Source organism: Cyprinus carpio, chromosome B22 (assembly GCF_018340385.1).
Source record: "Cyprinus carpio isolate SPL01 chromosome B22, ASM1834038v1, whole genome shotgun sequence".
Classification (NCBI taxonomy): domain Eukaryota; kingdom Metazoa; phylum Chordata; class Actinopteri; order Cypriniformes; family Cyprinidae; genus Cyprinus; species Cyprinus carpio.
This window is the reverse complement of record NC_056618.1, coordinates 3,494,714-3,522,339: the sequence shown is the minus strand read 5'-3', so window position 1 is coordinate 3,522,339 and position 27,626 is coordinate 3,494,714. Positions and strand designations below refer to the sequence as shown.

General features: G+C 34.7%; 2 protein-coding genes across 4 annotated transcripts in view; one reads left to right on the top strand and one right to left on the bottom strand.

The window, feature by feature from the left end:
• LOC122141456 (SLAM family member 5-like) overlaps positions 1–27,626 on the bottom strand; it is a 116,282-nt gene that overhangs the window by 3,616 nt on the left and 85,040 nt on the right. The window lies entirely within an intron of this gene.
• Positions 1,125–8,213, top strand: LOC109047194. 3 transcript variants are annotated; one of them, XR_006158020.1, is made up of 7 exons: positions 1,125–1,357; positions 2,556–2,954; positions 3,330–3,401; positions 3,654–3,770; positions 3,865–3,915; positions 4,416–4,514; positions 6,256–8,213. XR_006158020.1 is itself a non-coding variant. In XM_042749695.1 (6 exons), exons 1-5 carry the CDS (start codon positions 1,312–1,314, stop codon positions 3,912–3,914), a joined length of 684 nt encoding a protein of 227 aa, XP_042605629.1. In that variant the 5' UTR covers positions 1,125–1,311; the 3' UTR covers position 3,915; positions 6,256–8,213. The 3 variants fall into 3 exon arrangements, 1 of the variants encoding a protein (XP_042605629.1); XR_006158019.1 differs by having other exon boundaries at positions 4,281–4,514; XM_042749695.1 differs by lacking the exon at positions 4,416–4,514.

Here is a 27,626-nt window from a genome sequence, read left to right as displayed (position 1 = left end):
TAAAAGTTTATGGCAGTTTATTAAGTCAGTCTTTCATTATTTTTGTGGCAACGTATTTATGCACACACCAGAACAAGGAGAAGTCATGCTATGCAATTAATTTATAACTTTAACATTTATCATGCTTAGCCAAATATGTTAATGTTTATGAGAGATGAATGGCGAGTATAAGAAAAACATGTGTATTGTGTCTCTTATTGGACTCTTTCTCAAACATGAGTACTGCTTTTTTTGTAAAAAAGGAAGTCAGACAGTGTGGTTCATATTAAAAAGAAATGATGCTATCCAATAATATGCACAGGTTTTCCATCCACAGGTCGAACCACATTTCTTTGTAAATAAATGAAACCAGTTTGTTTCGCTTTGACCACACAGGCGGGTGAACTGATCATTCTCTTCGCAAGAAAAAAAAAAGCGCTGTTTATTTAGGATGTGGTTTTAAAAGCCTGTCTATGTTCAAATGCAACCAGTGTGTGTGTGTGTGTGTGTGTGTGTGTGTGTGTGCGGGGGGGGGGGGGGGGGGGGGGGGGGGGGGGGGGGGGTGTTTTTAAATATTGTGTTTTTATTGTGTTTTTATAATGCACCAAAAAAAAAAAAAAAAAAAGTCTGAATTATATTTTTTGGGTGTGAGCTTCCAGTGACAGCGAATCAGACAAAACTTCCTTTGTTATGTTTTAAATCCCCTTTACTGGTTTTCTGGCAGCATCCTCATATGCCAGTTTCAAATGAAACGAAACTTTAGGCTACTTTGCAAGTCACGTGATTTCCTGAGAAACGATAGTCATGCTACGAAACTTAAATAGCGAAATTTAAATATCCGCTTTATGCATTATAGCTATGTTAGGTTTTATACATAACATCGCTAATAAATCTTTTTCACTGATTTTGTTCATTTTATTTTTATATGGAGTAGATGGTAGTCATAACAGATAAGTGATCAAATAAAGCAGCAAACAGACCAGCATCCAGCAAACAAGCTTTTTTAAATAAAATAATAATAATAATAATTATATAAAAGCTGTTTTAATATATTTTTCACCTAGAACGTGATTGACCTATAGAATTAGGACTGTTCTTTTTAATTGTTGGTTGGTTACACAACACTGCCCGCCCCGCCTACAGACGGTGGAAATATAAGCACATGTAGTATCGCTTTCTTGTACCAGGAACATCAGAGCCGATCCGTGTTCTGTTCTTTTTCTTTTTCTTTTCTTCTTTCCCCCTTTTATCCTTACACTGACTTCTTTTTCAGAAAAGAGGGAAAGAAGAAATCAAAATTGAATGATTCACCAGGGGATAAAATTTTAAACAATGGAAGCCTACTTTGCACTTACCCTGTTTGTTTTTCTTTTTAATGGTAAGTCATTTGACTCTTTATGTCCAATATGTGCTTTGCCTGCATGCATAGGCCAAGCAATAGGAATGCATTAGTTGTAGAAAACCTATATCAATTTAACATATGCTTTCTATAGCAAATACATTCCTGCTCACGCAGAAAAAAAATAATGCATGCATTGAAAATTTGTACCTCGCATGCGACAAATGTTTCTTGCTTTGGGGAAAAATGTCCAAATGAATGTGTAAACATGCACAGGATTGCATCGTAATTTAGTCCACTGCATGGTCTGTTTGCTGTTTTAAGAGAACCTTGAGCCTATAATATGTTTATATATATATATATATATATATATATATATATATATATATATATATATATATATATATATATATATATATATGCAATGTAGCCTACTGTAGCCTAATGCATGGTCTGTTTGCTGTTTTTTCGTCACTTGTCTCTTGATAATCAGTTTTCACGTTTCCCTGTAAGTCACGTGATCGAGCCAAACTAAGTTTCGTTTTTTGTTCGTCACTTGGCTCTTTGGCCTTTGCGTGCCGAGTCTATATTTGAAATAAAATGTCACAGTCTAGTTGGTTGAAATGTGAGGATAACTCTTTAGAAATTACATCTGCTAGAAAAAGAAAACGTCGATTTTTCAGTTAATAATCCACTTGTCTGTCCAGTACCTAAAACTAGCAAACAAGGTTGGTAAGATGTTTTTCAGCAGAACTAACAACATCTAATCAAGACTGATCATATCTTTATCTATTTGTCCATTGTAATGAGTTGACTTCCTGGTACTTGCTCCACCTTTGCACACGTCCCACTGAATTCAATTATCTAACCAGGAACAAACATTATGTAATACGAGCCCTTTGTTCCTTATTTTTCTAGGCGTGTCTCTGTTTCTCAATTTTTATTGAACTGATTAAGCAGGTGAACAACAGTTAAAATAATGGGAATCTATTTAGTCCTCACTCTGTTTGTGTTTCGTTTATAGTTCTTTGACTTTGTAACCCTTTCTATTTTACATGAACAGTTGAATTTTTCTGTACATTTAAATTATTTGTATGTTTGTACTGTATGTTTGTCCACCACTGAGATCTTTATTATCTAAGATCTCAAGCGATTGGATTTCTCATTGGTGTGGTGTTGAATCCCATGTCAAATGTATACACGCACATGAGTTATTATTGTTTGTTTTTGTCATCAGGTGTGGCTGCTGATGATGTGATATCAATCTCAGTTATGCAGGAAAATTCAGTTGCTTTGTCCTCTGATGTTACCAAACAACAACGTGACAAGATGCTGTGGTATTTTAATGACACTCTGATAGCTCTGATCAATGGAGAGCCCAGTAAAAGTTGTCTGTATTATGGTGAAGGTGAGATCTTCAGAGACAGACTAAAGGTGGACTATGCAACTGGATCTCTGACCATCACAAACACCAGTCCTGAACACTCTGGGCGTTATGAAGCCAATTTCATCCAAAGCAAGAGCTCAGGAACCAGCCAAAGCTTGAACCGAAACGGCAAGTGTGACAGCACAAAAATCATCAAAAAAACGAGCAACATTGGCGACAGCGTAAAAACATTCAGTGTTTCTGTCACTGGTAAGTCACTTTTCAGTTCCTGTTCATTAATTGTCTGAAGGTGACCCGCCTAAACAGTGACTTTCAAACCAGTTTAGCCTCTTTCCTTGTTTATAGAAAACAACATCATAACACGTTTTCTGCAGAAATGTCATTTCTGCATTCCTGACCTTGACGAGAACAGACTGACACTCTTCAGTCTTTTACACTAGACACTGATGATATTTAAAATATTATAATTGGTGACACCATTTCTTCCGTGTTAGGAAAGGTTTTCCTGCTGCTACAAATAAAAGGAGCTGCCTTTAAAAATAAATAAATACAAATCTAAAATAATAAATAATAATATAGTGCATGCTTTTTTTCATTTTGTTGTTATTCCATTGTGTTTTTCAGCTTCTCTGTCTGATCCAGTCAACATCAATGAAGAATTGTTCAATATGGAGAAGGAGCAAGAGTCTGAAGAGAGTATGTTTTTATCATTCCCTTCCTTTTTTATTTACAATAGATTAGACCATATATATTAGTTCACTTATAAAAGCATACGGTTCTAAAGGTTGACATCTTCTGTTAGACACGTTCATGTGTGCCTGTGGTGATGTTAGTGATAGTATTACTGCTATATTAGTGTCATTTATTTTATTTATTTCTAACTGAGACTGTGTAAAATTTATCATTCATGCAACGAATTGTCTTTTAAACTGTCTTTCTCTGTTCTAGATTCAGAACGGTCTTTAATTCTTGTAGCAGTAATATGTGCTGGTGCTGGTTTTGTTCTGATGCTGGCTGTAGTTGGTGTTGGTGTGATGATCTATCGCCGCAGGAGCTCTAATAAAGGCAAGTATAACCTACAGATACTATAGTGAGAGAAAAACATCATCTTTATTAAGCAAAGTTATTCTTTAATTGTCTGTGATTTTTTTTTTTACAGAAGACAGAAAGATAAACTCATCTGAGCATCTGCTGAAAGTCCCAATATGAGGTAAGACTACTGCAGCATGTCCAAAATATACAGATTAGTGCAAATGTTATGTTAGAACCTTCACCAAAAATATTTAAGTGAATTTAAGTATGAAAAACTGCAATATCTCCAAGATGCAATGGAGAAATCTATCTATTCAGTATATAAATATTTATTATGCAGCCTATGAACTCTAGGCTACAGTTTACTATTGAATAAATGGAATTTTCAACAAAGTCATCATAATGTAAAATAAATATTGTAAAGTAGAATCTTATTAAATGATTAATGACAGATGTGATGACTTCCTAAATTTTCTATAGCCTAAATGTAAACACTGTTCATTTTTCTCTCCTTTCCTTCTGTGAATTGTTGTTTTCTTACAGAAAGAGAGAGGTCGCTTTGTCTAAGAGCATCTCAACTGGATCAGCCCAAATATTATTTATGATTTAGTCACAATTAGCCTCTTTATTGTCTTTATTTCTTCTTCTTCTTCTTCTTCTTTTCTTCTTCCCTTAAAGTGTGGCCAAAAATCATAAACTTGGCAGGATGGTCCCAGTCGTGCACCGCTACTCAGCCCAGACGCACATCCGTCCGATACTAGGTGGCGCTATAACAAGGTGATTTGCATTTCGGGTCAAAACTGAAACCTAATGACTATTAACAAAATAATTTCCTCCCTCTCAGTCCTTGAGTAAAATAATCAAAATACAAGTAAACCTAATTTTAAAGCTGGTAATGTAGGCTTGAGCCGTTGATAGCATTTTAATGCAGTTATTTCTGAAGTTATTAGAAAGAGAGCGAGAGAGACAGAGACACACACACAGAAAGAGAGAGCTTGTGTGAATTAGGCTAACTTACCTATTTATGTCTCTAAACAGCGCTGTTATTACATCGCTAGTGAGAAATGTCATGTGTAGCCTTTGAGTTGCTACACTATATACTGTAGGCTAACTGATAGAATCACCAGAGCAGCGCTGACAACACCTGTCTGTGCAAGCTGTGTGACCGTTATTACTGTTAACTATGTGAAGTGATGTGGAACTGTAATGCGGTCAGGAGAGCTGCCTGGAACTACGTTCTCCGTGCGCTTCCCAGAAAATAATTCTCAGAATGTTCGTCGGCCAATCAGATTCAAGCATTCAACGGCCCCGTAGTATAATAGAGTATAATAGAACATTCTTTTTTCCCCAACATTTAGAATTTTCTGAAAGTTGCCCGTGCTCCCTCAGATTTTTGAGCAATATTATAGCCTGGTTTAGGGTTGAAAGAGAATAATGAAAGAGAATATGACACGGTAGAGTTCTTTTTTGAAAAGGGAATTTTAATGAAAATAATTGATTTACAATGCAGTTGGGGAATCTAGCTTCAGGAGCAAACAGGGACAAAATAACAAATGAAAACAACTAATTATTATATACCTCTTACTGCCGCAAATACAAAGAAAAGAAAATACAAATACTTACCTAGCTCCCTATCCAAAAACAGTCACTAAATATTCATACTAAAACCCTACCTCCCCAAAATATTATGCACCATTATTCACAATTATGAAAGCTAACATATCTCTGATATATATGTATATATATATATATATATATATATATATATATATATATATATATTATGAATTATGAAAATGGATAAATCATGTTAGCCAGATTTTCTGAAAACCAGCTAAAAGGTTTTCACTAATAACTTTTTTTTTTCTTTCTCCATATGGAAAATAATTTATTCTGAATTAACTTCATTAACTTGTTTACTTTAATAACTAAATTAAACAAGATTGAAACTCTCAGGAATTTTTTCATTCTTTGTATTTCACTCTGTTCATTTGAATTATATTTTTAAAAATGCATTATCTACAGGTTCATTTAGAGTAGAATTATGGTGCTGGTGAAATAGTTTTATATAATATCATAACTGTTTTACTTGGGGATACTTATTGTGCAATATTATCTAGTCTTAGACTAACCTGACTCTCCATTGTGCTAGTATAAGTTTGTTTGAATGTGATATGTGAATGTGATATATGTAAATTATGATGAGGGATAGATATCCTAATTTCATTGTATATATGTATAATGACAATAGAAATACATTTTCAAAATATTACATGATTTAATTACAAGTAATTTTTTAAATATAGAAATAAATGAATAAATATTTGAAACTAAGTATTTCTATGGGCATAACTGATACGAATGAAAAGACATTAAAATAAAGTTTTGCACTGCAAATGATATCTTGTTGTTCCTTTGAAATCATTTGACATGTGATTCATCTAAATTTGTCCACACATGCATCATGTATCTTACAGCAGTAAAACATTTAAAGAGGATTTTATGACTTCTCTTGCAGCTGAACAGTATGGGCATGATTTCTTTGGAAGTGTGCTGCTGTAACCTCTCTCATCAAACCCGATCACCGAAGATTCAAGATGGATTTTGCTGTAAAAGCCACACCATTAGACACATCTCAACAGGATCGCTAATCAAACGAGAACAAATCAAACTTGGGCCTTTGGTGCTTGTACCTCTGTGATTGCTGCGTGTGGCTATATTATATCTTTATGCCCTTATTAGCAGTCCAAGCACAGCATAGTGTTTGTGGAAGAGATTTGTCGTTAGTTGTTTGATGAAGGTTGAGATGATCTCAGCAGATCAGATGGAGGTTGAATGCAGTGTTGGTGAAAGTTACTTTTAAAAGTAATGCGTTACAATATTGTGTTACTCCATAAAAAGTAACTAATTGTGTTACTTAGGTACTTTTTATGGAAAGGCCCTCTCATGCCAAAAGTGAAATGATTAAGCCTCAGACTGAATGAAATGCCTTTTCCTCTGCGCCTCACTCCCAATTTCTCTCAATATGGGGACAGGAGAGCTGTCGGTCAACAAATGGGAAAACAAACTTAGGCTACTTATTTCAAAAAGTAACTGTGATATTTGCTTCGTCTGTGAAGTGACTTTGTGCCCCATTTTGATTGAACCACTAGGTGGCGGAATTTACTTTAGTGGCTATTGAAATAATATAGATATTTCTACTTCATTTCTATTTATTTACACATAATCTGTTGATAGTAGTCTTGCTGAAATTATACAATACATGCTTGTGATTATTAAAAAGATGAAATAACCTGCATAGACTCAATTCAGTTCACTGATGTAAATTATTGAATACGGTGAATGGTACCATCACAATGAGGACACAAATTCACTGTTCAGAACTTTCATTGGGTCTCAACATTTGAAAAGATTTTTCTTTGTTGTTATTTGCATCTCTGTACTAATCTATTCTAGGCCACTTGTTATGCAGCACTTTATCGCAGAGCACGACTGTCGCTTCTGGAAGTTAAAAATCCTTTTACTTTTCTTCACAGGGCAATTGATTTTTAGCTATTCTGCACAGACCTTCAAGACAGACCAACCACAGACCCACAGTAGCAAAATTTAAACGGACACACACTACTCACAATCACGTCTGCGTTGTTTAAATGCTGTAAAAGTGAACATTTGTTGTACACCAAATAAGAGCTGTAAAAAGCTCCCTCATGATCATATCTATTCGTCTATATGACAAATCTACAAAAACACAAACAAACAAACAAAGACTATAATAGTAAGTTTGGGATAAATTGCCACTTCGGAATGGCTGATGTCTTCATTATTGAATTGTATTTCTGTTTATGTAATTATAATTAATTGAGATATTATGCAAGTAGGCTACAGACAGTATTAAACATCATTCTTCATAACCATCAGTTACGCCACAGACCAACTAAGTGCAATTATTCAGCCTGAATTTATAGCTTATTGTCATTATAATAACACCGGTTTAATTAAAAAATATAGATCTATATATGATTCATATGTTTTTCAGTTAAGAAGGTGCTGTTCCGTTTTCAGACTCAGTTTTGTTGGCATAGGCAATATTTCTACATTTGTATTTTCAAAGCTTTTGCAGTGCTGCAGCATACAGTTAAAGAAGTGAAAAAATACAATTCTGCAAAGCAACATAAAACACAAAATTATGAAAATAAGAAAATATATTGACAAAGAAAGATGAAATGAATGGCAGCATAGAGAATAGAAGGAAATATTAAAAACTACTCATCGTTTTAGCCACTAGATGCAAACATTTTTTTTTTTTTTTTTTTGATCCAAGAGAGCAAAGCATTGGTAAGAAAAACTTCAAATCACTGAATAATACCTTAAGACCACATTAACTTTAAAATGTAATTATGTTTCTTTTCTCGAATAGTGTTGTTTGTTTGTTTTTTCCAAATAAAATTGAAAATCCTTTATAAGTTACCTATACCTTTATATATATATATATATATATATATATATATATATATATATATATATATAAATTTTTTTCTCTGTAAACTCTGCTGTTGACTCGTCTATCTGATAATGGAAAAAATGGGTTATCGGGAAAATAGTGGTAAACATGATTAGTATCAGCCGATCTTTAGTTACAAAATATATTACAGTGGCATTGAACATAGCTCAGCCAATTATAATCAAGAACTAAAAGTGTCCTTTTTTATAACACGGTTTGATTTTGTCTGGCTGTAGAGTAAGCGGAAAATATAAATAAATAAGCATAATGCTGCCATCAAGGCAACGTCTTTTTCAGAGTGGTCTCTGCTTATTTCAGCAAGACAATGCCAAGATTCATTCGGTATGTGTTACAACAGTGTTGCTTCATAGTAAAAAAAAAAAAGTTTAGATTGGCCTGCTTGCAGTCAAGACTTGTCTTCTTTTGAAAATGTTTAGTGCGTTATAAGCAAAAAAAAAAAAAAAAAAAAGAGAGAACAGACATATGCACTTAATTAAAGATGGTAAAAGTGAGAGGGCCCATTATCATTGGTCTTAAAAAGTGGGTGGGTCTTTTCCCACCAACATACAATGGTTCCAAAACCCATGGGCCAATTTAAAACAGAACAAAACTCAACATTGTCATCGATCTTGACTGATCATAACTGCATTGTCAATATCTTATCCACCCCACCTTTGGAATTTAAAGCACACATCAGCCTGGGTTTAAAATATTTTAGCACTATCATGTAACCAGGAACAATGTAACTTTTATGTAATACGTGCTCTTTATTTTTTACCTTATGTCTTTTTTGATGTCTTTATTTATGAGGTGAACACAATGGGAATGCATTTTGTCCTCACTCTGTTTTTATTTATCGTTGATGGTAAGTTGCTTGACTTTGCTTTTACAACCCTTGCTTCTTTAAGCAAACAGTTTATTTTCACATTAAAGCTGTCAAAGTTGGTTTATCAGCAGTCTGTTGGGCAACTATGATGCATTCTCCAGCCTTATATTTTAAAATCAAAATTTGCTGCACATTTAATTACATCGCATTTCAATTTCAAACTTTAACCAGACAGACTTATTGCAGGAAATTATGAGTAATGAAAAACATATATATTTTACAAAATATGCCACAGCATTTACACTAGTGATAATTAAATAATCACATATCTGATACATACTGTACAATAATCAAATAATACACATTCACTTGTATTTAGAAATGTAATTATGGGCCAAGCATCGAAGGTACTATGGCACCTATGGTAGTCATTAGTTTTCTTCCTTTCTTCCTAGTTTTCTTTTCCGCCATTTTGAATTTTTTTATATTTATGTAAAAACCTTCTTTTTTTTTAATTGTCCTAGATGTACACAGATCATCAACGAATTTGACTAAAAGCTCGTAATGCTTTGTCTTATTCAGACCAAACTTGGTGTGTGTTATAACAGCCATGACCTGAGGCACCTGCATAGTTTCAGATGTGAAAAGGCTGTTTTTGCTTATAACTTCTGAATGATTTGCCCAAAAGCCATAAAATCTGTCTCATTAGATTCAGTACTGCAAGATGAGCTGCAAACTTTTCCCATATTGGTCATTCTGGGCTATAATTTTATGATATAAAATACAATATTTTACGAATACATACTATAGCAAAACCGCTATAACTGAAGAAAACATGAAATTGCCATCAACTACAATATAATTTTATGATATAAAATACAATATTTTACGAATACATACTATAGCAAAACTGTATGTGCGACACCAACCATTGGTCAAAAGTTATAACGGCATTTTAAAAAAAAGCTTATAGCTTTTTGTGTGTTTTCATGAAACTGGTCTCAGTATATTCATTGGGTCGATTCATTTTGCATGTTGTCATGAAACTGGTCTCAGCAATGTTGCCATAGCTTTATCTTTGGGTGTGGTTGGTGATGATTACAAATTAATTGCTGCTTGTAGCTATATTTATGGTTAATCTTTATCTTTGGGTGTGGTTGGTGATGATGTGATAACAATGCCAGTGATGCAGGGAGATTCAGCTGCTTTGTCCTCTGATGTTACCAAACAACAACGTGACAAGATGCTGTGGTATTTTAATGACACTCTGATTGTGCGGATCAATGGAGAGTCCAGTAAGAGTTGTGTATTTAGGTAAAGGTGAGATATTCAGAGACAGACTACAGGTGGACTATCCAGCTGGATCTCTGACCATCAAAACATAAGACCTGAACACACTGGACGTTATGAAAATAATAATATGAAGCCAACAGTAAGTAAAACATCAAAATAATTTAATAGCAATAAACCATCAAGCCAGCTTAATAATAATAATAATAATAATAATATGAAGCCAACAGTAAGTAAATGCTCACAGTAAGTTCATAGTAATAAACCACTAATAATAATACATTTTAATAGCATTTTAGTATATATCTCAACCCAAATGTACAAAATCAGCCAAAAACTAACAGAGCTAAAAATTCCCAGTCTTCACCAGATTTTGCACATAACAGATGTTTTATTTTTCTTTTTTTATTCTGTTGGGTTTTGTCGGGTCCGGACGAAATTAGTTAAGAATCGTACATTATGGGGAAGGTAAAAGAGTGGGAAAAGAATATGTTTTCTTTTCAATGGGGAAATGTTATCCTAAGTATTGCAAAAATATTAATTAGTACCATGAAATTCTCTCAAAATACAAAAGAAAAAAATATATTATTGAACAAAAATATATTAGATTGATTTTATGAGGAGCACACAATTGTTCAAGAATGTATAACGTCACTTTTGACAGCCAAAGACCATGAGTGTGACTCCCAAATGAGGAGCACACAAGGGTTTAAGTATTTATAGCCCACCCTGTCTGTCGAAGGAGGAGCTTTCATTGTTCCCGATGGCCTAATTTTGGACACTAGATGACGCTATAATTAACAGTAAAAGCCCATGGTGTGTATGCTTTCTAACTATTAAAGTACCAAGTGTCAAGATTTATCTGGTTAACATGGCCAGTTGGTTCTAAAAAGGTGTAATCATCTTTCCACATTGACAGCAATTCCAGTTTTACATGTGAGCGTTTTCTTTCCTTTGGAGGCTGTTAAAATAGACTTGTGTTTTTCCAGGTCAGACAACAATGATATGTCGGCACTGATAACCTTGTGGGCAGAACACCATTGCACTCTCTCTCTCCCACTTTGCTTCCTGTTTCCTCCACTCTTTCCTATAATATCAAATTAAAGAAAAAAAAAAAAAAACACCAAAAAATAAGTGGAGACAAGAGTGATGGCATTATGAATCATTATCACACTACAAGCCCACGGAGACAAAACATAATTAAATGTGTAAGAACTGTATTTTGCCTTTGGACAGCAATACTGATATGCTACTGAACAAAATAAAAATGTGTTAGCAGCTACTTTGCTACTTCTAATTAGTTTCACCCAAGACTGATGAAAGCAAAATAAATTATTTTAAACTCTGAACATCCGCATGATCATATAAATATTTCTGCAGTAAATCATATATTGCATTTATTCTTAAAATGACTCCCTGGCATCAATAAACAGGATATGACCTTTCCTCAAAAAAGGTGTGACGTCAAGAACACGTCTTCTTCTCAGAAATAACTTCTCTAACTACCAGTGAAACTAATACTTATTCGGCATTTAACAGTGTGACTTGTGAGGTCATGGAGAGACATGCATATGCATTAGTATCGATTACATAATACACTTCATGTTACACTATATGATATTTTCACATTTTCACATTAACACAACAATATAAGAGAATAATATAATTGACATTATACTTTATTAATGGGGTTCAGCATTTTTAGTGAAGGCAGACATCAAGCTTCATATGAACAGAAATGGAAAAAGCCCTTTACCCACACATTATTCACACAAACACAACTAACACCACTAACAGGCTGACATTAACCACAAAAATCTAGCAATACATTCTCATGAAGAAGTCATTTATATGCTCAGCAGGTCAGACTACAATTTTTAGACAGCTGTAAATAAATCCGACTAGAGCAGGTTTCAGTTTGACTGGCAAACTGAGATTTTAGTGGAGCCAGAGCTACCAGGGTCAATCTGACCACTCTAAAGTAATAACTGACTGCATCTAAATAATGTGTTTCCTTGTTATTTTTGCCAAATTAACACTAGGTATGTTTACCTACAGCTGGATTTAACTGAAAGGTGAGATTTGCCACTTGCAATTGGTGGAGGAATTAAAAACAGAAACTTGAAGTCGAACGCATCACTTTCTAGTGATGTCAGTGCGGTTTTTGTGTGGGTTGCGATAACTATTTGTCAAATACACAGATGTTTTGCATGTAGCAACAGAAAAACTTTTCATTCAGTACTCCTACTGCTTAGTCTGTATGGTCAAGAACAGAGTTCAGCATAAGTCTATGCTACTTAAGTACCAGTGAGGTGTGTCTATAATGTTTTATTTTTTGATAATCATGACACAATATTACATTAAGATTAGGCTGTGTACGAAATTGCATAGTTCTCCGCTACACAGTAGGCATTAAACAATACAAAAAAATACAAATACATCTCAAATCACATATCAATACACATAAATTAACTAAAAATAACAAAACACCCAAATTCAAAAAAAGTTTAAAAAAACTGCATGCAGGCCTGTGATTCCCTATCATTTTGTCAGAAATGGTGTAAAGGCATTTTTAGTCACTGCCGGTGTGAACAGGACTTCAGATATTGCATGTAGATACTACATTGTCAACAATCCCAAAACTCATCTACAAGTTTTAAAGAATTTGTTGTCAGCAGGAGTTGTAAAAGTTGCCGCAGGAGGGTCTGGGTCTGGTACTCAAAAAAAAAATTTCATCTTCTCATGGTGATTGGTGCATACTCTACTTGAGCTTCCTCTTCAACATTCTGAAAAAAAAAAAAATAATAATAATAATGTTAAATTATATATATTTTAAAAATCTTACTTATGATAAATTTGAGATTCAATGTGAGTTCCCTGTTGAAAAAACAGTATATGCTGGTTAGGTATGTTTTGAAGCATGGTTACTGGTTTGAGCTGGTTTAAGCTGGTTACCTTAAAAATAATGACTTTTGACCTAATCTACCCCTAAAAGGTGCATACTAGGAAGCTTTTAGTGGTAAATAAAGTACAAAGTATCACCCAAAAGTGAAAACTAATCCATGATTTACTCACACTCAAGCCATCCTAGGTGTATATGACTTTCTTCTTTCAGACAAATACAACCAGATTTATATATATATATATATATATATATATATATATATATATATATATATATATATATATATATATATATATATATATTTATATGTTAATGGCTGTGTGTGTGTGTGTGTGTGTGTGTGTTTGTGTGTGTACTGGCTCTTCCCAGCTTTAAAATGGCAGTGAATGGCTGTTGAGATTTTAAAGCAAAATAAATGCATCCATCCATCATAAAAAGTGCTCCACACAGTTCTGAAGGGTTAATAAAGGCAGTCTGAAATGAATCAATGCGTTTGTATAAAAACAAATCCATATTTAAAACTTTATAAACCGTAATATCTAGATTTCATTAACTGTCGCACACACATTCACGAGAGAGTGGCGTTCCAGTGGATGATGTAGGACATAGCCGTAGCATAAACTCCAGTCAGAAGTGTCATGAATAAGAAGTACAAACCAAAGACTCGTAAAAAAAAAAAAAAAAAAAAAAAAAAAAATGTAAGAGATGCTTCGATAAAAGCCAAGACATCCTGTCATCTGCTGGAACGCCACTCTCTCTTGAACACGCATGCGACAGTAAGCGGAAGCTGGGGATTATGGTTCATAAAGATATAAATATGGATATTTTTCTTATACAAACGTGTGTAGCGCTTGAATGCAATCAAGATGTTTGATTAGGTTTTAGGCATCGTAAACATTCCCTCCTCCCTTGTTATAACTAAATTAAAGATGCATGTCTAACATCCACCTCTGGTTCAAAGAGCATTATCACCTCTGCTATCTTCTCCAACGGTAGCAGGGACAGACGTCAACTTTCTCTTTGAGCTTCAAAAAGATTCAAGGAAATGCACTGTGTAAATATGAACTTGTGTTGCCTAAATGGATCTTTTTTGATCTGTTGCTCATTTGCTGTTACCGTAGAATGAGTGTCTTGAGTATTGTGGGATATGAGTGATGACATTATTATGTTTTTTTCTCTGAATCACGATCTATCATACTGTACAAGCACAAATTTGCCTGACTGCTCAATTGATACAGAGATGAACAGCATACTGTACCTTTGGAATAAATCTTACTGTTTTATGCACTTTTCTGTTCTTGAATGTTGGCTCAATGTAAATGATCTCTTCAGGAGTCTGAACTGTTTGAAAATAATAATAGATGCATTAAACAACAACAACAACAACACAATCTTAACTAGATCTGGTTCAACAAAACATATGTGCTGATAATATAGGGCTGACAAAGTTAAAACATTTAATGGTTAATTAATTGTGCAGTATGAACATGTTTAATGCAACATTGCATGGTTTTAATGGCTTTTACAAATAAATTCAGTTAAACTTTCATACAGAAAAAGGAATTCTTTGCAGATAATTTATTGACCATACTAAGACAAATGCTAAAGTAATTTAATTTAATTTATTATAATATGATGAAATGTAATAAATTGAAGCTGAAATAAAATGTCACCCACCAGTGAAACATTTATGCAGTGAAAAACCAGTGAGAATTGCATTTGTCTCTGTATTTCCAGTATGCTTTAAGAGCAGTTTGAGAGATGCAGAATCATTTTTTTTTTTCCTGAGCGAGACGAGTAAAGAGCATTGCACAATGTCACTTTATAGATAACAGACAAACAACTTGCCTTTTTGATCAGTTTTTCTACACTTCCTGCATGTGAGAAACATCCCGAATGCAACCACAATCAACAGAGATCCAGCCACAGCAGCAACAGAGATCAGCACTATCAGAGACAGAGAGCCTGTGATGAGAGAGAGAGTCATTAGTGTCAGTTTGATCTACTGGTAAGTGAACATCCAACTTAGTCTTTGCTGCTTTACTTGTTGACATCATATACAGTACTTGGTTTACTGTATGCTTCTGATTCAGGTTCTGATTGTGAATTTGACATGTTTGCTATAGGCCTTTTTGTCACTTCCTGTTTCAAGTGCCACATTTGTAGTTTTATCAGGTGATTGTCTCCCCCAGGTGTATTTCCCCTTTTGCTTTTTCAATTGTCAAATGTTGATGTGTTTCTGTTCCCCACTGTCCTTATTTTTTGGTTCTTGTTTTAACTTTGAGTTTAAAAAAATAATAACCTCTTTCTTTTAGATCTGTCTCTTTTCCTGCTTTCTCTTCTACTCCACGATTATTACAGTGTCACATTTACATTCACATTTGCATAATCAAATTTAACATGCAAAGTCAGAGAAAGTGGGACTGAATGTGAAGCATGTGTGAAAGCTTGATGCATTCTGGGTTGTTGACTAAGCAATGAATCAATGCTAATCAACTGTTTTTGGCCTGTAGATTAATACCATTTAGTTCTGTCTCACAGCTAACTACTTTCCAAGCAGCTGTTTTAATGTAGCCATTTTTATTGATAAGTTCAAAGATGTGGCTGAGTAGATACAAGCACACTGTTTAGTGTAGCTGAATGTATTGAAGCACATATATTGGTCAACTCTACAAATTCCAAGTAAAAGTAAATAAATGCTAATCTCACCTGAACATGGTTGACAGGGTTGACTGATGTCCAGATGTTGAGTCTGGTTGCTGCAGAGTTGACTGATGTCCAGATGTGTGGTCTGGTTGCTGATGGGATTGTTGAGCACACAGCTGTAGCTGTTTTTATCCTGATATTCCACCTCCAGAGGTAGAGAGAGACTGATGCTGAGATCAGACACACACATGCTGGACAATAAACTGTTTTCCTTTGTACCAGGAGAGAGTCACATGACTCACATTCACCACTGAACACACCAATGAACAGTTATGCTGTGATGATGATGATGATGAACATTGTGGAGAGTCTCTGCTGATGACAGGAACAGACAGATGAGCTGAAAAAGATTAATACAATTATATTAAATTTTAGTATTAATAAGTAGCTGTTTCTGACCCTTTTTAATGTGTTGAGGGTGAGTTTGTGATGACCGTAGAGAAGATTTATGATTTCAGGATTAAAAATTAACTAGGATAACTTTAATTACAACAATTAAAAAATATTAACTCACCATAGACAGTGAGACTAAAAATCTTAATCACAGTGTCGGTCTGTAGTTGATAGAGTCCAGTGTGTTCAGTTCTGGTGTTTGTGATGATCAGAGATCCAGGTTGATGATCCAGCTTCAGTCTGTCTCTGAATCTCCCGTCAAGAACGTCATCATATACAGTGCTGCTGTCTAACATTACATCGATTTCAGCTATTAAAGTGTTATTATATCCAAACCTCCACATAATCAGATCTTCATCCATCATTTCAGTAACACCAGAGTGTAGAGTGACTGAATCTCCCTCCAGCACTGAGACTGACTCCACTGCATCTAATTTAGCAAACACACCTGAAGAACAGAGAGTTTGTCACAGATTAAGGGTTAATGACTTTATGTTGGTTTACTTTACTACTATCAGTACCCTGAAAGGACACAAAACAACACCACAGACAGAAAAAAAAGGCTAAATGATAGAAGATATAATAAACACAAAGTAAAAATACATAAAGTTGAGAGAATCTGAATCTATTCTTAAATTATTCCGAGATGCTATCTGAATGCAAACCAAATTTTAAATGCTTGTTCAATGTCAGTATATCATAAAATAATATCAAATTAATATCCATACTAATTCTCATATAGCCATATAAAACACATTTATCACTTACCAGCCAGTTTGCAAAAACAAATGCAGAACAAAATGACAACATGAACCATTGTCTTTGATGTCTGTATGATTATTACATCTAAAAAACAGATGCTTGACACAACAGAAGTGAGACACCTATCTAGTGTGTAATTCCTCCCCCAACAGGATCTGACTACCCTTCACTGGAAGCTCATTAGCTGTGACCACAGATATGTTGCAGTAGTCACAAGATTTACTGTTCTTACTGGCAGAAAATAATCTTTACCATAATTATGAAGTGGATCACAAAATTTCAGTATTTTCTTTTAGTCTTTCACTTTACAAATGGGGCACAATGTACTTTGTTAATGTGCAGGAGTGTCCCATATATTCCAATGGTTTTACTTGTCTTTTGAATTATACATTACACTGTGTTGTGTTTTTAAGGTTTAAAAATAAACGTCTGTAAACTCAAGAGTTCAAATGAGTTTCAAAAATGATGCATGAAGGGTAAGAATACTGCCAGTGACTTTTTAGTTTGTTTGTTTGTTTCCCCAAAATCAATGATGGATTCGTCACTATTTCTGTTGCAATGACTAAGCATTGCAAAAATATAAACATATATATATATATACAAAAATATAAACCTGAAAAGGAGTTAGGGGTAGACAATTAGTCGACATTATCAACAACATTTTTTATATATATATATTTTTTTTTTCTTGAATAGTCGTTTAATCTAAGTGCACAAAGTTAGTCGACTTTAGTCATTTGAGCGGTGTTTAGTTTAATATGTAAATACTTAAAAGACAATGGTGAAAAAACAGAAGTTAAGAAAACATCTGATTAGCAATAGTGCACCAGCTTTGCAATCGCCACCCCAGTCATGTCACTTTAATACTTTAAGACTTGAGAAATGATGCTGAAATTTCAGCTTTGCATCACAGAAATTAATGATATTTTAAAGTATATTAAAATAATAATAAAAAAAAACATTATTTAACATTTCAAAAATATTTCACAATATTACACTTTTTTTCATATAAATGCAGGCTTGATGTGCATAAGACACTTTCATAATGCTGCATAATTATCCAAAAATGGTAATATAATAAAGTCCTTTCATGTCACCATTTCGCCAGCCTACACTTCACATAACTATCCTCTGGTGGCACGTGGGCTTCATTAACTATGATAGTTTCATGAAACAGTAAAGGGTGTAGCCTACCATACATAAATATGAGTGAATTAAATACTGATTTCAATTATGGCAACTTTTGGCGCTGTTTGTGTAGTGCTTTTTAGTCATTTAGCATCCATTTTCTCAGTGATGTAATATGATTTTTAAATGAGACAAACAGCAGATTAGTAGCCCAAGTTCTCACACAAAATTCTGTGAATAATTACTGCAGGTTTTCTTTGTCTAAACTGGTCGATTCAATTGATCAGGTTTCTGCTGAGGAAAAACAGTGTGACGCTTACTGGGTTACATTTCAGTGCTTTTAGACACTCCCTAATAATGAGTTATTATAAGATGAATGAATGGAGAAAAAAAAAAAATGTTTTGACCGTGGGGCTTTCAGATCACCCAGGGGTTTTTCTTGCTTTCTCTTTCTTTTTGACTAAGTGCAGCAAATTGCTACACGTTTCTTTTAATTTGAATTACTATTGCTGTCATTTTATCTAAATAAATAGGTCATGTGTTTTTAGCATCCATAATTTATTTATATTTACACACCAGATATCCAATTATCAGTAATAGTCAGCAGTCTCTAAAGAAAATGTACCATGTTTTTACTATGGTAAATATAAGTTAACGATAGCATTTATAATTAAAACACAGTAGCCACAAATTTAGCCTACAGTTATCTGAGATGTCATGAAATGTTCTTCAACATCATAAACCATAAAATGTAGCCAGCATTCTACTATGGTTTATTTTCATAATAGGTAAACACAGGTCACAAGTTAACACGGTCACATTTCCTTGATTCAGCAGCTGCACAATGTGACGCCGAGAGTCCTGTCTTCAATCCAGAAATCTGGAACTGAATCAGTGTAGATTTGTGTTCGAAACCCACGCCAACACAGACTTACTTTATTTTAATTTTTTTTGTTCATCCTACTTACTTCAGCCGCTACGGGCGATCATACCAATAACTTGTAATCTTTACAAGAATATCAAAATCATGCAATGAGCAAGTCTGCATTTATTAGACAGCTTAATATCACGCCAGTTTGTGCTTTCAGAAGCAGCGAATCTGCTGCGGTCGTTCCATCACATCTGGAGCGGAGACCTGAACCAGGAAGTTGGTCACCAGATAACACGGTCACCAGTTAAACCGTAACACCGGGTCGGGGCCATGACGCACCACAGACGTGTGTGCAGTGTAAATAAGGGGGTAAGACATTTATTCAGTGTAGGTAACTTTACTGATTATAATGGGAGTGTTTAAGGAAACACAAACAATAATCACATATACAGGGCCGCTGCTGGCCAAATGGGTGCCCTAAGCAGAATTGTATTGTTGTGCCCCCACCTCAAATTATTATGGAAGTAAAAACACAAAACATTAAATCACCTACTATAGGGGTCAAAATAGAACTTTAATAAAATATAAAAGCAAATAACTAAATTGTAATTATTTCTTTATATTTATTATTTACAAATTACAATTCTAGCCATACAGTTGTCTATGGCTATGATTTACTAATACAGTTGTCTGATTGATTTTTATAGTCTCTCAAGCATTCAGAAATGACACAAAATAAAATTTTACTTTAATAAAACCAAGGATAGTCTTTGTAAGCATCACAAAAACCAATGTTCCCTCTAATTTTTTTTTCTTGCTGAGCAAAACTTTTCTCTATTGGGCGGACATTTCGGCCACCTGTGCAAAAACATTGTTTATACCAGACCTGTACAGCGCGCACACAAAAAAAAAAGTGTGTAACTTTTAACTTTAATGTGCTATTTGTATTTGATTTGACCCGTGACTAAATGATGTACATTTTAGATTACCTAATAAAACTTACTGAATATTATTTCACAAAATAATACTGTGAAATATTATTGCAATTTAAAATAAAAGTTTTCTATTTTAATATACTTTAAAATATAATTTATTCCTATGAAGCAAAGCAATTTTCAGCATCATTACTCCAGTCTTCAGTGTCACATGATCCTTCAGAAATCATTCTAATATGCTGATTTATCATCAGTGCTGGAAACTGTTGTGCTGCTTAATATTTTTTGGGGACTTGTGATTTTTTGGGGGATTCTTTGATAAATAAAATGTCAAAAAGGACAGTGTTTATTCAAAATAGAAAATTTGTGTTACAATATACACTACTAAAAAGTTTGTGGTCAGTAATTTTTTTCTTTTTTTTAAAGAAATTAATACTTTTATTCAGTAAGAATGTGTTAAATGGATAAAAAGTGATAATAAAGACATATTTTTAGAAAAGAGTTCTATTTTGAATAAATGCTGTTCTTTTTAACTTTTTATTAATCTAAGAATCAAAGAAAAAAGTATCACATGTTCCAAAAATAAAAAATAAAAAATAAGTAAAAATATTAAGCATTACAACAGATTCAACACTGATAGTAAATCAGCATATTAGAATGATTTCTGAAGGATAATATGACACTGAAGGCTGGAAATTCAGCTTTGCTCCTCGGGAATAAATAATATTTTAAAGTATATTAAAACAGGAAACCAATATTAGAAATTGCAATAATGTTTCACAATATTACTGTTTTTTTTCTTCTGTATTTTCGATAAAATAAATACATCCTTGATGAGCAGAGACTCCATTAAAAACAAGGTCAATTATTTATTAGGTTTATAATATAGGCCTAACATAATATAATATCAAAACAAACTGAAGCATTTAAAATGATAGAATAGAATAAGAATAGAATAGAATAGAATAGAAAATAGAAACTGAAGCATTTAAACTGATAGAAGAGAATAGAAACTGAAGCATTTAAACTGATAGAATAGAATACAATAGAATAGAAACTGAAGCATTTAAACTGATAGAATAGAATAGAAACTGAAGCATTTAAAACTGAGATCTGTAAGTTAAATATTTAAAAAAAAAAAAAACGTGAACGTCAATTCTTCTATAGCTATGTAAACTACACCAGTGTGTGACTGTAAATGTCTCTGAGTTTTGTTACAGTTCTGTGCCCATCATCCGCTATTTCCAGCACTTAATCAAGCCGCTCTTCTTTAATACATGATGACATTTTATTTCACGTCATTGCGTTTGTGACGGCGCACGATTTGAGCTATTTTCGTACGCAACCATTAAAATATTTGGTTTCTACAGCGATTCATTTGCCGCACATTCCTTTTCTATGAAACTAACCACATTATGTAACTGTCAAAGACATGTTTTCTAAGAGATATATACATATTTATGTTTGTTTAAAATTTCTTATCAATTTGAGTTCATTTATTGTTTAAAATATTTGTCTTTTATGTATGTATGTAATATTCAAGGTTATATGTAGAGAATGTGCACCCTTAAAATATTTCAAATTATGGGTTCTTTAAGAAATAGTTACCATTGAAGCGTAACAGGTCATATGACCAGGTTGAGTTGAACGCGGGACCGCTGCATTATGGGTTGAAGTAATGGATGCAGAGAAATGCTAATGGTATGCAGAGCCTGAAAAAGAGTACCTTTATCTGCATGGTCTAAGAGGGCGCACACGGTAATTAATCTTTAAATCTGTTGCATTTTGTGTATAATGTTGTTTTATATCAGTTTATGTTAACAATGATATGTGTAAATAGAGATGTAATTGGATTCAGATTTGTCGCATGTGTTAATTTGTGTATCAGCGGACATTTACATGAGAGACTTGAAAAGGACTCGGCTAAATGCATATTTTTGAACATCATATGCTTTATTTCTTGTAGTTTTCACGGTGTCTGCTGAAAAGAGACAGAGAGACAAATAAACAGCAAAAAGACATCTGTATGAAGCGTGGCTCATTTCATTAGACCAGTGCAGCTACAGTGAAAACGTAACGCCAGCAAAGCCGACAGCGCCAAATGTGGAACGGTACCGGTCGGATCAGAAGAGAAAGCAAGATCGCGGGAGCAACGCGTACAGAAAAGACGTCGGAGAAAAGGAAGAATCACGATCGCGGAAGCATCGCGCGGGCAGAGAATGCGTCAGAGAAGAGGCTTGCCGTTTCACAATTGTCACAGCCGAGGAAAGAACCGCAAGAATACTTCCTAGAAGTTACATTCATCCGTCTAGACTACAGCCCAGCAAGTATCCTTCCTAGAGGTTTCAGAGTACAGTGTTTATTCCATCGTTGTTTCAAGCAGAAGGAGTTCTGCTGTGCAGTTAACTACAGGTTTGACTGTGCTACGTCTACATTAATAAAAAAAGTGTTATAAGTGTTATTAATATATTGCTTTAATTTATTTATGCTTTAGTAGTGACACTGATGTGAATGGTGTTAAAGAGTACTTTTGATCTGAGAGTAATAGTTAAGTAACTATGTACTAAAGTGTTTTTGGGTAAATTTACAATGTCAGTCTATGGAGAAAAATCACAATGTGGTGAATCAAGTGAGCAAATAGAGACCATTCAAGCAGAGTTGATTAGGTTAAATGAACAATTGAAATCTCAAACTAATGATGTTGAAAGGGAAAGATTAGAGTCACTCATAGGTGATGTTCACTCTAAAATACAGTCACTTCAAACAGCAATGACAGAACCTATTCCTTCCACTTCAAGAAGAGATGAACCCAGGAAATCCTCACGAGAGAGAAAATTAACTCCAAAAATGCAGGAGCTTAAGCAGCAAGAAGTTTCTCAAAAGGAGAGTAAAGTCATCAAGTTGTATGAAAGCTGGAAAGAACAAGTTAAAGCTACACGTACCAAACTTAAGGGTGAGTGCTCTGACCAAGACTTAAGTGACCTGATGGATAGTGTAGAGGGAATGGAAAGTCAAGTGAAAAATGTGTATGAACTTATAAGATCTCAATCAGTTCCTTCTACTGAGATTAGAAGAAGAATGGATTCCTGTACAGCAGTGACTGCAGATTTGATGGGGCTGATGAAAGTGCGTATGAGTGAAGTGGGGCAAGAGGAATTTGATGCAAATGCAGAAGATGCAAGAATTCGTATGGTGCTTGACAAAGAGTATGCTCGGTCAATATTTTCGACTACAAGCTCCAAGTCTATTAGTAGTCACCGTTCAAGCTCCTCATTAGATCAGCAAAGCATCACTGCAAAAAGAGCAGAGTGTGCCGCACAGTTGGCTGCAAAGCAGGCAGAGATAAAGATGGAGGAGGCTATTGCTACTCAAAGGCTAGAACTTAAAAGACTGGAGAATCATAGAGTTCTTCAAGTAATAGCTGCAAAGCTCAGGGTATACTCTGAAGCTGACTCAAGTGAGTCATATAATGATAGTATAGCAGCAAGCAGTGAGTAAGCCAGTTGTCCTTTAGTGTCTTCTAAGGAAATTAAAGAACAAGCATGCAAGAACGTTAACAAGGAACAAAGAGACGGTAGTAATGGCGATGCATCAATAGTACAAGCCTTACATGACACAATGGTTCTCAGCAGACTTCCTGCACCTGAGCCCTCAGTTTTCACAGGGAACCCACTTAAGTTCTTAGAGTGGAGAACAAGTTTCAAGGCATTAATAGAGCGGCGATGCACAAATCCAGCTGATAAGTTGTTCTACCTACAAAAATATGTCAGCGGTGAGGCACAGTCTGTATTGGAAGGAAGCTTCTACAGAAAGGATGATGAAGCCTATTATCAAGCATGGGAAGCACTGAATTCTCGGTATGGCCATCCATTTGTGATCCAGCGTGCATTCAGAGAAAAACTGAATGACTGGCCAAAGATAGGCTCGAGAGAGTCAGTTAAATTGAGACAATTTAGTGATTTTCTGACAGCCTGTAGCAATGCCATGCCACACATTAAAGGGCTTCAGGTGTTAAATGACTGTGAGGAGAATCAGAAAATGCTACAAAAACTCCCTGATTGGCTGACATCTTGTTGGAATCGGCATGTAACAATGCAGCTGAGACAATTGGAGGAATACCCTACTTTCAAGGAGTTTGCTGATTTTGTGGCAGAAGAAGCAGAAATAGCATGCAACCCTGTAACATCCTTTCATGCCCTCAAGCTCACTCAAGAGAAGCCATCTAGAGAAGTTAAGCGCTCAAAGGCTAATGCATTCATCACTAATGTGAAAGCGTCAGATAAATCAAGAACAGTGTCAAAGACATACAGTGTTGGAGTAAGCAACTCGGTGGATTCAAACAGATCCGACAAAGTCATCACTGCGCCTTCACCTTCAAACCCAGTCACTTGCAGGTGTTGTGGGGAAAGCCACAAATGCCAAACGTTTGCCAGTAAGTCTGTGGAGGACAAAAGGAAGTTCATATTGGACAATAACCTGTGCTTTGGCTGTCTTAGGAAAGGACACAACTCAAAGGATTGCAAGAGTAAAGCTACTTGTAGTATATGCAAGAAACATCATCCAACACCACTTCATGAAGATCGCCCTTCTTCTGCAGTAGTCACGTTTTCTCTTGCTGTGCAAGCAGAACACACATCCTCACTTTCCTGTTGCGTAGACAGTGGCGACGGTGGGAGTACATCAATGATAGTGCCAGTATGGATTTCTACAACTTCCACACCTGAAAGGGAGACCTTAGTTTATGCCCTTCTGGATACACAGAGCAGCAACACCTTCGTGGATCAAGAGGTATGTGAGAGGATGGGGGCAATTTCAGAGCCAGTCAAGTTAAAGCTTACCACAATGATGGGAAAGGATTCCATTGTTCAAAGTGAAAGAGTTAGTGGAATCAGAGTTAGGGGCTTTGCCTCTCATGGCTTAATCAGTTTGCCACCTGCCTATACCAGAGACTTCATTCCACTTGAACGCTCCCACATTCCTACTCCTGAAACTGCTAGAAGATGGAATCATCTGAATGAAATTGCTCAGGAAATTCCAATGCTGCTGGATTGTAAAGTCGGACTCCTGATAGGTTACGATTGCTCAAGAGCTTTGGCACCACGTCAAGTCATCACAGGAGGTGATGACAAACCGTATGCCGTCAGGACAGACTTGGGTTGGAGCATAGTTGGCTCTTCACCTAGGATTGCAAAGTCAACTGAAGTTACAGGCCTGTGCCATCGTGTATCTGTTAAGGAACTCCCAATACTGACACCTACCTCTGTCATCAGAGCCCTTGAATCAGACTTTGGAGATACACATCCAAGGGAAAGGAGCATATCACAAGATGATATACAGTTCACGCAACTTATGAATGAGAAAATTCACAAAAACTCAGAGGGACTCCTCGAGATGCCCCTTCCCTTTAAGACACGCCCACAGTTACCTGAAAATAAGCAGCTGGCTCTGGTGCGATTGAAGCGCCTGAAAGGAAAATTTGAGAGAGACCCAAAATTCAAGGATGATTATGTAAAATTTATGGAAGGAATCTTCAAGGATGGTGATGCGGAGAGAGCTGAACACCAACCCAAAGAAGGAAATGTCTGGTATATTCCTCACCAGGGGGTATATCACCCTAGAAAGCCAGAGAAGATTAGAGTTGTGTTTGATTGCTCTGCCAAATATGATCACTTGTTAACTAACCCTCTGGAGTCGATTAACGCGTATACGCGTTTTGGGGTATTTTCTCCTGATAACCCCGAAAAGAACTTAAATTACACTTTCAGTTTTGATCGTACAGATAAGAGCAATACATCAATCGAATCTGTAAAGGGTCTACTTTTTTTTTGTATACAGACATAATAACAACAAAACTTTGTGCACTTATAAAAATAAAGATAACAAACAAGGAGTGCTGTCTGCAGCCTTTGTCTGCGCTGATCTTCAGTTACAAATGCGTCATTAAAATGAACTGTAACTCCGTGAATACTCAACGAAGAGACACGAGAGAGATATCTATAGAAAGCCTGACATGTCTACTTTTAAACTAAACAAGTGCTGCTGAAAACAAATATTCTGTGATAAAGTAATCCATATGAAAAACAACGCGATGTCCGTTTTTCACGTCTCCCTTCATTATCTTCTAATGCGACCACGCCCCCGCGCCGAGCGCGCTTTTGAGATTCAAATGTTTCACTGAAGCGCACGGCTTTTGAATACGCCCACGCAACAGAAGACAACGCAGCGAGATTGTTCTTCAAGTTTTTTTTTATTTTACTGTTTGCTTCGCGATGAGAGGAGTAAGACATAATTCACACCAAAAAGATGTGATGTGGTTTGAGGATTTGAGATTTGGATTTCCTCAGAAAAAAGAATGAAGCACTTTATTCAGCAGAAATCATAAACATGAGTAAGTCTCTTATTTATTTATATACTTGTGCTAGTTTTCACATAACGTGTAAACATTTTACTAGTTAGGCTTTTCCAAAGACTTTGTCCAAACTATAAATCCTGACTAAATGTATAATCAAGTGAAATATTATGAAGTTTCAATAACAATATACACTACTATACCATTCAAAAGCTTGATGTAAATAATATAAATGTAACAATAAATGTAACTGTAACAAATGTAACAATCATTGCTGTTCTTTCAATTTATCCCCCCTAAAAAACCTGAAAAAAATATTCTCAGCTCTTTTCAACATTAATAATAATAATAATAATAATAATAATAATAATAATTGATGATGATAATAACAATAAATGTTTTTTTAGTAGAAAATAAGATTGTTAAAAGGATTTCTGAAGGATTGTGTGACTGGAGTAATGATGCAAAAAATTCAGTTTTAAAGTCAGCTTTGATTGATCCTTATAAACTGTTTAACTACACTCACAAGTGAATATTAAATTATGTTGTGGGATAATTAAATATATTCTAAATAAACTACAAACATAAAATTATATACATTTATTTTGTCCTCACATTCTTTCTTGTAACTCATCCCTCTCAGTGACACAGCTGACTGAATGGCTCATTATGCAGCTCATTATGCAGGCCTTTGTCTTCTCAGGTGTGAATTCATGATAGTTGACGCCTACTCGCATATGACTTTTACCAACAAAAAGTGTCTTAGAAAATTTAAATCAATATATTGTTTTCTGTAAGTGAGTAAACAAGATGATTTTCACATCATTTAGAAAAAAAAAAATTCTAGGCTACAAGCTCCAGTTCTCAAAAACCAATTTTCTATATGTGTTTTATTGCCTTATTCAAGTGATTTAACATTTTTAGTTTTTCACTAACCACGCATAACATTTTTTTCTCAAAAACACAATCATGTACATACATGCTGGTCACATATTATTATAGCCCAGTTTGTGCTGATTACATTGAGATTAGACTTTAGCCATTTTCAAATGTCTGGCCTATATTATACATTTTTTTGAATATATAATATTTTTAATAAAATATTAAAGTGGTAAGCTTATAATTATATGAATATAATAAATGATCACTTGTTAACTGGGCCTGATCTCACTAATGGGCTAACAGGGGTACTCTGCAGGTTTCTCAAATATCCAGTAACAATT